We start from the raw sequence: 15,748 nt of genomic DNA, 5'->3' as shown, positions 1-15,748 counted from the left end.
CGTGAAATACAGCGACGTGGTTTCCTAGTCTACTGAGGTCTTGTTAAAAGTTTTCAGAAGATAATTGATTGATTTAATTGACATCAAATTTACTCCTAATTATTTTGCTGCTCTGTGTCTTTTTTCGATTATCTACAACAAAATTTAAAATTGTTAGTTTCAATTCCAAAGGGACATAGAATATTTAAAAAAAACTCATTGAATGTTTTTCACAATTTTCCTTGAAACATCACCTTTTGAGTTTTTTTCGACTGGTTTTGTATATTGTTTGAGAACTATTAATAAAATCGAATCGAAATTTTCAAGAGTTCTTCTTTGAATAAGTGGAATTAAGTTAGGAATCATCAATCATGCCACAAGTGGCTTTAAGAAATAGACTGAGTCCGCAACTACTTGTGCGCACTCGTTCGTGTTCGCCTTCACATTCGCCCGCCGTACAACGCTTGAACAGTCACGCGATAAGTCGCTACCAACGAAAGATTGTAAAACGTCAACGGCAACGGAAATTAGCGGTTTTAAAGGTAAGGTTACAGTATCCATATAGATGTACGTTTTTTTCCCATCCAATACAAATCTTTTCAAACTTTCCGATGCAACATATTTGGTTGCCGAGGGCTTTCGTGTAAATAAGTCTTTGAGCAAAATTGTACGTACGCACGCTGAAGATAAGATTCTAAAATATGATTTGGAACATGTTGTAGAATAAAACTTTCAAACGCTCCTATAACGTTCTATATTTTTCAAATCTCTTACACGCCTTCTTATAGGAACAGTTCCATAAGCATGAGAACACGAGGCTGGAAATTGGCCAAACCCTAGAACAAATTATGAACAATCTGAGCCTCAGATTTCAGAAGTTTCTAAGAAAGTACTGAATTTAACGGATTTAACAGATGTAGACCGATTTTAAGTTTTAAGACTGGCTCCGGTAATAGTATATACTATATAGCATAAAAAATTTTTTTTTTAAGTTTTAATGAAAATCTTATATATAATTCCAGCCCAATTTTGGTCGGGTTACGCGTGGTGCTCATTTGGTTCAGCTGTCAGAAGTGTGGTTTGTTTTCTTCCGTGTTTTGATGGACTTTATTTTTTCAGAATAGTTTTTCTCTGCGATGTTGTGAAGTTGTGAATATCAAAAAAATTTCAGAAAATATTTAAATTTTAAGGATTATTAAAAAGAATTGTAATGAAAAACTCCTCCCGTCCCAATTTTCACGCTAATCAGAAGTGTGGAATTATCCATTTTTTGTTTTTTTTTAATGTTTTTCATTTTTACTCACTCATTTATTATAACATTGTGAGTATTTGAAGATCAGAAGCCGAGGACTTGAAGATTGAAATTTTTTTTGACGATTAGTATTCGAGACATTAGAAGCATGTCTCAGCTCCAGCCTTCAACGAGTAAATTAGGTCCTCGTTATGTAATCAGGAGACTAAGTCCGCGCATCTGTGGGATCCGCGGCCGCTCTCATCCGCCCGCGCACCGCCTGGATAGTCGAGGGATGAGCCGGTACCGAAGGAAACAAATGAAACGCCAACGTCAGCGCAAATTCGGCGTTGTAAAGGTGAGAAAAAGTGGTTTGTAAACAAACCGGGGATATAGAAAATAAGGTTGTGTCTACACGTTTTTTTTTATAATATATATATATATATATACTAGTACTATAGGGGTGGGAAGCATCGAGAAATCCAGATCAGCTGATCTGGATTGCAAGATACTTCCCACCGATCATCATATCAGCAAGAACAACTAGAAAAAATATATTAGAAAATCATTTTCTCAACATAGCACTGTTGCAGAGACCATCTGTTGTAAGGGAGTTTTGATCAGTTACTTGATCTAGCAGAGTTTTAAATGGTCTTCCACGTTTCGTATACTTATCATCGTTGAACATCAACAGTTTAATGGAACGCTCGTGGGTCATACGAATAACATGTTTAGCATATTCCAGCTGCTGTTTTCCAATGAAATTGGACAAATCTGATGTACCACATATTTCATGGAGTCTTTTGTTGGTTACCTGATAACGGAAATCGTTGTTAGACTCATTTACGAAACGAAAACCACCTCTAATCATTCGACGTAGGAATCGACGATATGTGACGTTTAGTCGCTCAAGTTGGCTTGAATATAAATTCTAATTTTGGCATGAGTAGATTAAGCGATACGTACATAATATTTAAGAAGATGATACGAGTTTTCAAATGGACATTGAAATTTTGAAGAAGGTTGGTCATTTCTGCGAATTGTTTAGTCGCCTGTTGAATACGGTAATTAATCTCGATGTCACCGGTATTCGGTTCCTCAAAGTGAATGAAAGCTCCGAGATATTTGAACGTTTTGACGTTTTTTGATATCAATGTTCCTCAATTTGATGATGGATTTTGGGTAATTCCTGTCGGTACAGTTAAGTATCATAGATTCGGTTTTCAAAGCGTTTTATTGATAGTCCAAATCGAGTAAACGTTTGATCTAGAAAGTTGATAGAGCTTTTGCAAATCTAGTTGACTGATGAGAAAAAGGATGAGATCGTCCGCGTATCCGCACCACGGTAATGTCGATGTCCCCCAATTGCGTAAATTGTTCTCTCTCATAGATATTCTATTTTCTCTAGAGATACTTCTTGGATTCAAACGGTATGAATGTTTATAGAAGTTGATACTTTCTGCATTGGCTTCACTCATAAAGACACGCATGACAAAATCGATGTAGAGATTAAAGAGGAACGGGCTCTCTGGTCCTCCTTGGCGGACTCCTGATGTAGTTTGAAAGGTATTTGATTCCTGGAAAGTGAGAGTTGTCTGTTTGTAGAGCTGTTCGAGTATGGTGAACAGTGGTGGTAGATTGTTATCGGGAAATCGCATTTTGATTGATTCGAATAACCAATGTCTCGGAATGTGATCAAATGCTGCAGATAAATCTACAAACAGTAGGAAGAGGGGCTGCTTCTTTCGGTTAGTAATTTGCTGTACACGTTTCAGTTCAAAAATGCCGTCCGTCGTCCCTCTATCTTTCCTGAAACCGTTTTGCTCATCACTAAGTTGAGCTTCATACCATGGTTGCAGGCGATTTAAGATAATGTTAGTCACAAGTTTGCATATTGTTGACCCTATGCTGATCCCTCTATATTTTGAGGGGTCTTGTTTGGAACCTTTATTTTTCCAAAGAGTTTTAAGGCGCGAGTTGCTCCATGTTTCTGGGATATCATTATTCATCCATAGGTTTGTTGTAATATGGTGCATTATTTGTGATAAGATGGGATCATCGCATAGTTTTAGAAGTTCAGTATCTACGTCATTATTAGCCTTATTGTTTTTTAAGCTGGCGATTTGTTTTTGGATTTCTTCAATAGTGGGTGGGCTGTCTTCAATATCTGTGTTTGCTGATATTTGACGAAGTTCTTGAATAAAACGAGGGAGATTATCATGATGATTGCGCAATTCGTTTGGCATTGTTTCATCTGGTCGTTGCGGGGGGTTAAAATGAGATTTGAAATGTTCAAGAAGTTTATTTGGATCACATGAACTCGGGACTGGTTTAAGAGTACTATTTTGATTTTTGGCTCTTTGAAAAAGTTTTTCAATTTCTCTCTTTTCTATAAGAGTAAACTATATATGAACATAAGGCTTTCGATTGCGAAAATGGGAACATGTTAAGAACTTTTTTAAGCCTAAATGCTTCAAAAATTTTAGATGTTCTTATGAAAACCGTGTATGACAAAAAGGGCTCTGAGTGTTATCATACCGTATTCTGCCCCCCCCCCCCCGACCAAGGAGATAGAAATACGACAAATATGTATTTTCTAAGCTCCCCAGTTATATAATTTGATCAAAGTATGATGTACTGCTCGCGCTACAATATAAGAAACCATAGATATCATGCAGTTTGTTAAACGGATTATAGATCGTCATTATTTTTATGTATTTGGTAAAAAATTCACATATGAATTTGTTATTAATATGTGTGCTTGAAGCTGCTATTAGTTCAGATTTCTTATCAAATTGGCGAAAAGTTGTGATTTCTCAATGCACATTTGTACTGTTAATTTCTAACGTACCTGAACATCATATTATTAGTACTATCAACGGCTTTAAAGACGCAGTAGATCTTAGGGCAACACTAACGAGAAATTTATTGTTCCTTACACTACCAACCAACTTTCCTGATCGGAGCATACATTATTTCCATTGTTTCTTTATCGATTGAAAGGTTTTCGAGCCAAATTATGTTTTGTGGCTTGTTTGTTTTGAGTACTTCTTAGCTTTTACAAAGATTTATCGCTAGAAACCATCTTGTCCTTTGATAGAGGGCTTTAGTACTGCATAAACGAACATTGATTTTGTTTTCCGATTTGTTTGGGGAAGAGTCAAAAACAAACTGAGAAGACATTTTTAAACCTGCAGACAAGAATCTTTGTTTACATCTACCCTTGGCATTGTAAAACCATCATTAGAGATCACCACTTTGGATCTCTAATTCAAATTGAGAGTGCTTGTAAAATTTCCCTTAGATTGTAGCGTTTTCAATACTACAAGAACGTTTTCGGGTGAAGAAGCATGAAATTTTTGAGAACTAATCGCCCTCTTGTTACCATCGCGGAAATAAATTCTTTGGACACGCATAAGATTCAACAAGAATCCAAAAGTGAAAAGGTATAATTTGTATTTTGTAAAAATTTCACTTTTGTAAAATTGCCTCGATATTTTCTCAAGGAACGTCGTTTGAAATTAATGATAATTTTGTAATTTCGTGAAAAATCTTTGATCATTTTGTATTTCTAAAGTCTTTGACAATGTTTCATTTTTCAAAAGAATCGTTTATTGTTTTGATGTTCGTTTTTCAAATGAAATCTTTCTCACATAATTTTGTAAATCTCAAAGATAACCTTAACAGATCTTTTATTATTGTTTCTTTCCCAAGAAAAATATTTGAAAATTTTATTTTTCTGAAGGAAGATCTTAAAGCCTCTTGTATCTTTGACACTGTTGTATTTTTCAAGGAAAATCTATTTTTGTTTCTCCCTGGCCCTCTCAGTTTCTCATGGAAAATGTTTGACGATGTTGTATTTCTAAAGGAAAAAGTTTGACGATGTTGTATTTCTAAAGGAAAATCTTTTATCATTTTGAGACTCCAAGGAACAATATTATGCAAGGTATAATTTTTTAATGGAAACCTTTGATCATATAGTTTTGGTTATGTCTTCAGCCAAAACGAATAGTGTCTAAGATGTCATAAAAAGAGCAAACTCTTAGCTATCAAAGGAGATCTGAACCCTATTCTAAAACTATCCAAGCCTATTTATTCCCTACTCTCATCCAATTCGATCAATGATTAGATTTACCAACCAGATACAGCACCTGACCCCGAGAATGTAGTAAACCCCGAGAATGTAGGTTTCTCATTTTTTAGCATTGTAGCCCTAACGATAGTTCAACTTCATAAAAATTTGTTTCAGAGCATACTGTTACATCTTACTGATTATTTCTGGACAGAAAATTTTAACTTGAATTAATTTTTTCCAATGAAAATCTGAATGGAAGTTGATTGGATATTACCCGAACTGAGACATTTTTTAAATAAATCCTCTCTAAATCGAAATCTATTGGAATTAAGTTATGATAATAGGGTATTTTCTTAGTCCTAATGAACTAAGGAAATGGAGAAAATAGTCCATTTCAATATTTACTGTTCTGAGTTAGACATTTTGACGAAAATGTTTGAACGGTTAGTTGACCTACAATTTGGGGGCCTTTATAACCCGACATAAAAAGTCTGTCAAATTATATAAAACTTGTTTGTTGTACTTTTATAACATGAAAGTACTACCTGAGAGATGATTAATGTTGAAATTTTGAGCTTTTACGACGTGTCCCAGACCCGTTGGGGCCCCAGCCCAATCAGAAAATTTGCCTAAGTTTGGAGCAATAGAATTTCTATTCCAATTTGGACTTAAGTAGAAATTTTTGGACCCGTTGTGGGAAAAACTTCCACCGGGGCTGTGAGGTAGGGGTGTTCTTACAATCAGGGACAAAATACTTTGCACAAAAGGGAAATTCGCCGGGGTGTTTTGAAACCACAATCGATTTGTAAGTGCTCTAAAGTAGGTTCGAAGGGTAGAGTTTTAACTCTGAGTTTTAACGCTAGAATTAAGACTTAGGACCTTAGGATCTGAGGATCTAAAAGTTTAAAAATGGTCCAGTAGGGCTTGAAATATAGCCTAGAAACCAATAAATCCCTCTCAGTTCGAAATAATCGATGAAATCAAGTTGAGGGCCTGAAATTGACATTCTCGCTCGAACTTCAATTTTCGAAAAATGGTAAATTAGCCAAAAGTGCAAATATATTATGGCACGGATTGTACATTATTCACATATTTCAACACAAAATTTTCAACCTACAAAATAAAAACAACTTTCTTGTCTCTTCTTTTCGTCCTTCCTTTTACTTTTCCTCATTTGTAGTACGATGAAATTAATACATTTGTTAATTTTTTGTCAGCGTATATTTCTAAAGTATGAATTTCACTTAGAGAACAATAATTTCCGATGAATACCGAAATTCCATTCTCAACAACCGAATCTTTTCACCTACATTCTGGGGGTTAAAAAGTGAAAAATTCCAATTTTCAGAATAACAAAATGCTCTTTAGAATATTGTTTTCGCATAAAACATTTCTAAAATTTGCTGTTAGAATTAATCCAATTGAAAAAATATCAACATTTTACTATTACTAGATTTAAAGCCATAAAACCAAACCTACATTCTGGGGGCTATAACGAAAATGGGAGTCAACTTCAAGGACCAAAAAAATTGGTGTATCTATCAAAAGTAATGAAACTAACCCCTGGGAAAGGATTTTGGGAGTTCAAAATTTCGTTGAAAATATTTAATATCTTTTAAAATGCAAATCTATATCTTTCACGTCTGATTCAAATTTCACCTACATTCTCGGGGTCAGGTGCTGTACCTTTTCACACAAAACTTGTCCTGATCATTTTTTGATGAATTTAGTCCTCTGTGACGTCACTATTAGGTTCTGTTTATCTTTATAATAGACAGGGGGTCAGTGAGTTTGTTTAACTTATCTCCTCATGTTTTCTTGTTTCATTATTCATGAAAATTGTTCTTGTTTATAAGAATAATGTTTTGATGATGAACAATATTTCTTATAAGAACTTGATTAAGCATTAAATATTCCAATCATTAAATAAAGCGGGGATTAGCTCCGAATTTAAATCTAGGATCGTAATTATATTCAAAATGAAATGTACCCTCTAGCTAGTTTAAGAAATAGATGGCTTATAAGTATTTTAGCCGGAAAGGACTTTTTTCTATAACAACGTTGGCTAAAATTGTACATTTCTAAAATTTTATGAGACTGAGTTTACAAATTAGATTAAGAGTATTTTTGGAGGACTAAAATTATGATGTTCTTATAAGTAAGTGTTTCATTTCCAATCGACGACAAGGATGGAAAATAAAGTAGATGAATAAGTTGTTCAAGCAGAAGGAAATTACTCCATTTTTATTCAACCAAGACTGGTGAATCGATCGAAAAAGTTTTTCACGAAATTTGAGCAATTTTATGTTCATTTTGATTTGATCGAGACTTCATTTTCTCTAATGATGAATATTTTGGAAAATTCAAGTTCTCATCTATTTTGAGCACAAGGTTTTTCTCAGGAGGAGGAGGAGCTCAAAGGCTAATGTTTTAGTTTGTGTGAACAAATTTTATTTGAGTTGTGATTTTCTTTTTTGGAATTTCTTAAAGAGAATTTGTAATCATTTTTGTTCTTGTACAAAATGAGTTGTGTTTGTTCCTTGTTTTGCCGCACCAATGTAAGTATTTAGCGTCCGAAAGTAGAGTGTCTGTGAAAGAGGCCAAATGAAATTTCGATTATAGTGACTTTTCGCCTTTGAGGTTGTTTCTATCTTCTTCATATCCACTAGCTTCATGTGACCGAGAGAAATTGTTTGATTTTTTCAAGTTGTTGTAAAAGTTGTTGTTTTTACGTTGATATGGTTAAATAAAAGCTAAATAAAATGTCTCAAGAATGATCTATTTTCCTTCCACAATCAAAGCTTAATCTATAACGGTTGTTGAAATTAAGGGATCAAAATAATACGTGATTCTTAGGATTAATATTGTTGACCTGCAAACGAAGACTCCCTTTAAAACGAGTTCTTATAAAACATACTTTAAATCAAGTCAGTTATATTAAAACCCAAGGAAAGGTAAGTATGGCTCTTCCATTAGAATCTTTGTCTTTTGAAAAGCTTTCTCTGCAATTGGCTACACCAGATTCCTTCATTTCCATCGTAAAACTCAAATCAAAAGCCTCCTTGTAAGGATCGGGTTTAAACTTTCGTTCATACATTTTGGAAACTTCAGTTCTCCATTCTATCCCCTTTCAACAGTTTATATAGCAACATAAACATCAACTACTTTCCTTCTTCTTATCTTCAGAAAGTGTCGGTGACATCGAGCAGTAGCGAAGCTGAAGAAGAATATTTCAACGAAACCGACAACGAAGATGAAAAACATGCCGGCAATCCCAAAACAACAAAATACAGCGAAAAACTAAAAGAAATGATCGCACCCATGTCAACTAAATTCAACCTACACAAAGAATATAAAAAACTTGAATACCTGTGTGCTTTCTTTGCTTGCGCGTCACACCGTACGAACGTTATCTTACGTTCGCTAGGTGCGTTATCATGGCTTGCTAGCGTCGTTATTCATTTTGCCTTCGACGTTAACGAGGCCATAAAAGTCTACGGCTACACCTTCTTAGCAGCGCAGTTCTTCTGGTTGTTGAACTTCGTGGTTGGCACCCTAGCTATGCGTTATCGTGTGTTACCATGGTTACTCGAAGGAATGAAAGAATTAAGACACGATGAATGTTATGAAAAAACAATCACAAATGTGCTCAGAATGGTTAAGGTATTACGGTTCTTTACCTAATTCGTTTGCGCGTTTTACCCTCTTAAAACTATAATCCTGTGAACCTTGGAAATACATAGCCGAAATCATCCACTGTATTTTTGCCTGTGCTGTCTGTCCATGCTCATACTCGAGATAATGAAAACTCAAATAGTTGTAATAAAATTGTTGATGAAAATTTGATATCTGGAAGCAACCCAATATTTAGTTAAGGTCGATGACCATGTACTTTTTCAATTCTTATTTTTAATAACGTTCGGCGTAACCTTTAGACATTTTAGGTGAAAAGACATTCATGTATTTTTTGTTTTTCTTAGAAAATTCCGTATTGGGTTCTCGCGTTCGGATTTGTCGGCTCTGGTGCCCAACACCTTTTCTTATATATCGATGATGCGTTTAACGGTTCCTACAATTCATGGATGGAATCTAAAATCGTGGCCTCAATACTCTTGATCGTACGTTTCGTAACAGCCGCTCATATTTACAGCGCTTACCTGTTGTTTTGGATGGGTCCAACTGCGGTAATGATGGCGTGTGGTTACGCTATGTCCGAGTTCTTAGGTAAGGTGACTTCCGTTCAAATCTGGATTAAGGGCTAGAATGGGCATCTAGTACTTTTGATTAGAAGAGATTGTCAGTCGTTTCGGAAAAAAGATGGAACTGTAGAGCAAAGGCAATCAGAACTTACCTATTCTACATAAAATTGGGAAACTTTTGATTTGTAATATGTCCAGTACTACCTTAAGGGAACTTATTTTGGCGGGAACTAATTTTGACGAGCGGTAAAAATCCTGGAAATTTTGCCGATTGATGAATTTTTTTTTAATTTTGCCGGGAACTAATTTCGGCGAATTTTGTCTAAATTTGCCGAATTCGCCAAAATTAGTTCCCGTCAAAATAAGTTCTCTTAAGGTAGTAAGCTTTAGTCATGGACTACAATGGCTTCAATTACCTGGATATTACATAAGTGGTTGAAACGAAAGAAACCCTGGAAACAATTTGCCGAATTGCCAAAATTAGTTCCCGTCAAAAAAGTTCTCTTAAGGGTAGTAAGCTCGTTGAGTCAGCTCCTGGACTACAAATGGCTTCAATTACCAGTGGATACCCCTTAAAAAACCTACAACAAAAAAGGTACCCCCTATATCCTGATAAAGAAAACAGTAAGGGCTGAAACTTTTTCTGGTGAGTCTAGGCTATCTATGAGCTTCTTCCCCGGGTATGGTTTTTTGTAGAAGCTGCTAAGAAAATCTTTATTGCTTTGTGAAAAAATGCAATTTTAGCTATTTACCCCTTAAAACCTACAAAATGGTTTTCTTGAATAACTTTTTATAGAATAGTCCTTTTAGTCTCAAATTTTGAACACTGCAAAGTAAGTAATGGTACATTTAGATCATTGGTACCTTAAAATTTTTGAAACGTTACTAATGTTTTTCTAAATCTCCATCAAATTTGTGATATTTTGGTATGCAATATGACCAAGTTTGAGAAACTCGATTTTCAAATTTTATTGGCCATTACCATAAATGAGCTTTAAAATAGAATTTTGAGGGCCTTACAATTTCTTTGGGGTGCAACCATGGAGAAGAAAATGATTTTTTCGTATCTACCATAAGTATAGGTACCTAAAAGTATAGGTTTTATGACCTTAAATTGATTTGTGTAATCTCTAGGTCCGAAAAACTTGATTTTTTGAAGGGATTTTTGATAAAGTTTTCAATAACTTCGAATTTTACGACATTTTGCGATAATTAGAATTATTGAAATGAGATATTTTATGAAAGTACCTATATTAGAGATTGTAAAAAAGTGAATTATACAATATTAGATTAAGTTTGGTGATTAAGAGAGCCTAAAACCCAACTTTGTAGGTTTTAAGGGGTATGTGGTTTTAAGGGGTATCCACTGGTATATGATCAATTCAGAAATTCGAAAGAAAAAACTAGGAAAAAGTCAGTAATTTCCTGTAAAAAACATTTGGTACAACCTTACTACTGTTTATCTCTATTAAGTAATCAATTAACCAACTTCGTTGCCGTGTATCCAAGGCTTTATTTACGTTACTGATACGCATCAGTGAATACCCTGGTGTTGGCTGGTGCCAGTCTCCCCTCTCAAAGAAGGTAGACTATTCACAAAACAATTCTCGGATATTATCTGGTTCTGTTTGTAAGCGTCAAAAAGCCGATTATAAACAGGAAACGATGTTGGATATCAACGACAAATCTTTCAATCAATTCCATTATAGATCAATTCGATGCAAAGATTCGAGACACAAACCGAATAACATCATTCAAAGAAGCCATCTCGTTGTATTCAAAACGCGCCAAATTCGTCAAAACCTCTTCCTCCAAGTGTTTAGTATGTGTCATTTCATTATTAATTATTTTCGAACAGATTTAGGGGAAATGAAAGATTTGATCTTGTGTCCTTTGGAAGATAATTTAGTAGGAATTTAGTTTAGGGGATGGCTAATTTTTCATAGGGGGTTTAACTTGAAAGAAGGCTGGAAAATTTTATTTTGGAGAGGATTGATATGGCAGCTGCTTGACCTTTTTTTGGACATTCGAAGTAGATCAGGTAATGAAATTAGGTAATAGAGGGGGAATACTGTCTATCGTAAACAACTTGCTTTTTGATGTTATAGCTGAAAAAAGTGTTCTTTACATAGTTTGTAGGTTTAACAAGATTTCCAAAATTTAGACTACCAGTAGGGTTAAAACCACGGTTCATTATTGATAAGCTAGTGAAATTATACTGAAATTTAGCCTTAAGTTTTAAGTTCAAGTCTTAAGTTTTTCTTTTCTTTCTACAACAGGTTATCTTATCCATGCAATTACTATCTGTCGTCATTTGTTTTGGTTTAAACACATACGTCTTCTTATTCTCGCCTGTTAGAAGATATTTGCATGTTTGGCACTCCATTGTCCCACTACTCATCATGGTTTACCCACTATGCACTGCGGCATGGGTTACTAAACAGTACACTTGGTAAGTTGTTGATTTTGTTTCTTATTTATATAAAACTTTAAACTGTGTAGAAGATTTTAAATTTAGGTTTAAGTTCAAAAAGCTGTAAATCTAAGGAATAAGAAAAAAGCTAAAGGAACTAGTTTGTTACTTATCACATAAGGATGAATGTTCTTGGGTTCTTCCTGAAAACAACCTTTGTCTGAAGGAATTGACTACAGTATAACGATTTTTCTTCCTTTCGTTCCAGGTTTATTATAGTTGTTGTACGAGCTTGGGTGCATCGTGACGATTTAGATTCATCATCCAGTGATGAAGATTCAGGAATTGATGAAATGAAAACGAGTCAAGATAAAAAGACATTCGCAGGGAAAAGTCCTTTCTTCTTCTCTAAAAAGAAACTAGACGAGTCTATTAGTTCTTCAGTTGCTGGCATCTTCAAAAGCGGCCGCCCAAAGTCTGCGCATTTCGATTCGCAACGGAAACTGTCTGGATTCAGGCGATCATCAAGTGTACAAATTAAGGACCGTAATAAAAGGAAATCAACGCAAAATCTCATGCCTTGGCAGAAAGCAGTAGCTGAGAAACAACTTTCTGATCCGGGAAATATCGTTGGCTCGACTACCTCAATAAACAGTGTGCCTCGATTTGCTTCAACCGTTGCTGCGGCAACTGCTATAAACAAATTTAAGAATGTAAAAAACAGACCGAGATTCAATTTCGAGAAATTTTTATCTTATTTAGAGAGCATGCGTAGTGTGGTTGGGTTCTCCATCTCAGGGATTATGGTCACGTGGGACTTGGTCTCCACCACACTGTTTTTATTATTGTTTTCCATCATAGCTGTTTTTTATGCAGGAATCAATCTTTGGCGATCAAAAAAGTACGTTGACTTCTTGATCTGACTACAACATAAGACCCTGTCCACACGTTGCATGGTGTGAATCCTTTTGAAGACAATGGAATCATTCAAATTGGCGTGTTTGGGATTGATTTTATTTATCTTATTTTTATTTATAAAACCGATATCGTGTGCTAAATGTAAATCCAGCCCAATTTTTTGGAACAGCGCGATTAAGAGTTATTAATTGCATCCAAACACTACCTCTTTGAGCTTTGGCCCACTGGGCCTTTTTCCTTAATCTAGTGCTGTAAAATAAGTCGACATTTCAAAATTGGACTAAGTATTGATCCTGTTTTTGTGGAATTTGCTACTGTGTGCTACTACCATTGGATACCCCTTAAAATCACATACCCCTTAAAACCTACAAAGTTGCACTTTGGGCTCTCTTAGCCACCAAACTTAATTTAATAGTATAATTCACTTTTCTACTACCTGTTATAAATTTGCTTTCATAAAATACCTAATTTCGAGAATTCAATTATCGCGAAGTATCGTAAAATTCGAAGTTATTTGAAAATTCAAGTTTTTCGAACCTAGAGATTGCACAATTGAGTTTATAGTCATAAAACCGATACTTTTTAGGTACCTATTTATGGTAGGTATGAAAAAAATCATTTTCTTCTTCATGATTAGACTCAACCGAAATCGTAAGGCCCTGAAAGTTCTATTTCAAGGCTCATTATAGTAGTGGCCAATAAAATCTGGAAATCGACTTTCTCAAAACCTGGTCATTCTGTATACCAAAATGTCACAAATTCGATGGAGATTTAGAAAAACATTAGTACCATACGTCAAAAATGAAGTTAATAAAAGTTTTGACCCTTCAAGGTCGTTTTTTGAAGAAAAAAACAAGTGCAATTGTATTATGGGTATGAAATCCTGAAAAATACAAATACACGTTTTTTTTTTATAAGAACAAACTATATAAGAACATAAGGCTTCGAGCCCAAAAATTTAAGAACATTCTAAGAACATACTAAGGCTTTGGAGACTTAAAAACATGCAATTTCTTAAGAAATTACATCAAAATGCTCAAAAAATGCTGAAAATAAGAAAATTTTAAGAACATTTTTAGGCTTCAAATTCAAAAAACTAAGAACATCCGAAGGCTTCGAAAATTTTCGATGTTCTTATAAAAAAAAACGTGTATTGTTTTTGGAATGGATTTCCAGCAAGTATTTGATCAATTGAATCACGGTTTAGCACCTGGATTGCAATTTCACAGTCTCAGTATGTTGTGAGTAAGGGGTCAATGTTTGTAGGTTTTAAGATGTAATAGTGAAGATTTTAAGGCATATTTTGATTTTAACGTACAGTTTTGAAAGTATTTAGGTACCAATGATCCAATTGTAACGGTAGTAACTTTGCAGTGAATCACTGTATAAAATTTTAGACCAAACGGACTATTTTATAAAAAGTTATTCGAGAAAAACCATTTTGTCAAAAGGACATTTTTTCATGAAAAACTGAAAACTGGTTTCTACGAAACATCACTACTAGGGAAGAAAACCATTGACAGCGTACTTTCAACACAAAAAGTTTCAGCCTCAAATTCCACCTAAATTTTCAGATAGAGGGTACCTCTATTACTTGTAGGTTTAAGGGGTACCCACTGGTATAGTTTCGAGAGATAAATACAAAGTCTAAACTTATCTAGCATATTTATATGGCAGGGCATAACCCTATGAATGTGAAAAAACATGGGTCAATAAACTTAAAATAAATTGTAGATATTTTTTTAGAAATAATTATTTAACATAATTTAAAGTTTGATATGAAAGAATTTTTTCATCCCTATCCTCGAAACAAAACTTCTACTCGTAAGTTCAATGTCGCAAGTTTTGTTCTGTTTGACGAAGAATTTTATTATTTTTGTTAACTGGATATTGTCAAGAGCCAGATCAAAGCTTTACAAGTGTTTGCGGCTTCTTAGTGAAAAATAACTTTTCTGCTGCTTCATATAATAAGCTCTCCTCCATTCCGTCATACAGTCAGTCTAATTGACATCAATGTTCCTTGTTTACATACAATGACGTATGACTAAAAAAACACATTGACCTTCTTAGCTTCAACAAAACTTAACCACGAGTTGCCGATTTCATTTAGGTTTCATGATTACCAAAAATTACACCGTGGAACACAGAACCACAATTCATGATATCCACGAGGTAATGTTTTTAAGGAAACACCTCGGTTTTTTCCAGTAGTGGCAAACTTTGAACGGAAAAGAACGGGGAGTTTCCGTAGAAGAAAAAAATATTGCGTCATGAATATCACAAATACAACTTGCTTCTCTAATGAATGGAATGATGATGCCAATACATAAATTCGCTGGTTGGTGAACTCACATGTCAATGCAACATAATAATGTAGACAGGCTAGCCACAAGTTCAGCATCCAATGTCCATTCTATGGTTTTATTCGGTTCAACAAATGAATCACCATCAAACTTGGTAAAGGTCTAACTTATTCTTTGATGTACCATTGTCTCATTTTAATGATTTTAAATCCAAAAGCTGTGAAGACTTCTTCTTCCGTAGATCTTGAATACCTTCCAATTGGAGATTCCTTCTCGTTCAACCAGAGCCCTCTTCCATCCAGATATCACTTTCCATTCAACTTGGTAAAGGTTCCATGCTTGTTTTGATATCATGATCTCTCTGTAAAACTTCATTATTGTTCAATAGCCTTTTCCTCCTTTTGTAAAACTTATACACGATATAAACTCCAACACCAAGAATGAACAAGATGACAATTCCAACGATTACAAAAGCGATCTTGGTTTCACTTCGCGTTGCATCTCCTGTTAATGATGGATCTTCAGATTCTGATGAGCTACTCATTTTCTTTCAATACTTGATGATCTAGAAAAAATGGTATAAATGCATATTTAGTTCAAAAGTTTTTGTCACAAACAGGTGTGCTCTCT

The 15,748-nt window shown here is 34.6% G+C and overlaps 1 protein-coding gene across 1 annotated transcript; it reads left to right on the top strand.

Annotated features, from left to right (window-relative positions):
- Positions 1 to 246: 246 nt before the first annotated feature.
- On the top strand, positions 247 to 12,820 carry LOC136802423 (uncharacterized). Its single transcript, XM_067059155.1, has 6 exons — positions 247 to 521; positions 8,472 to 8,948; positions 9,266 to 9,509; positions 11,194 to 11,306; positions 11,764 to 11,936; positions 12,166 to 12,820. Exons 1-6 carry the CDS (start codon positions 351 to 353, stop codon positions 12,818 to 12,820), a joined length of 1,833 nt encoding a protein of 610 aa, XP_066915256.1. The 5' UTR covers positions 247 to 350.
- Positions 12,821 to 15,748: the final 2,928 nt, after the last annotated feature.

Source organism: Clytia hemisphaerica, unplaced genomic scaffold (assembly GCF_902728285.1).
Source record: "Clytia hemisphaerica strain Z4C2 unplaced genomic scaffold, Clytia hemisphaerica genome assembly, whole genome shotgun sequence".
Classification (NCBI taxonomy): domain Eukaryota; kingdom Metazoa; phylum Cnidaria; class Hydrozoa; order Leptothecata; family Clytiidae; genus Clytia; species Clytia hemisphaerica.
The sequence above is the reverse complement of the archived record's forward strand: the minus strand, read 5'-3'. Positions and strand labels throughout refer to the sequence as shown.

Bases quoted from the DNA above. Each gene is read 5' to 3' on its own strand.
- LOC136802423 (XM_067059155.1), top strand. From the start codon at position 351: ATGCCACAAGTGGCTTTAAGAAATAGACTGAGTCCGCAACTACTTGTG. The intron at 11,307-11,763 runs GTATGTGTCATT...TTTCTACAACAG, and splicing joins CCTCTTCCTCCAAGTGTTTA to GTTATCTTATCCATGCAATT. The intron at 11,937-12,165 runs GTAAGTTGTTGA...CTTTCGTTCCAG, and splicing joins GTTACTAAACAGTACACTTG to GTTTATTATAGTTGTTGTAC.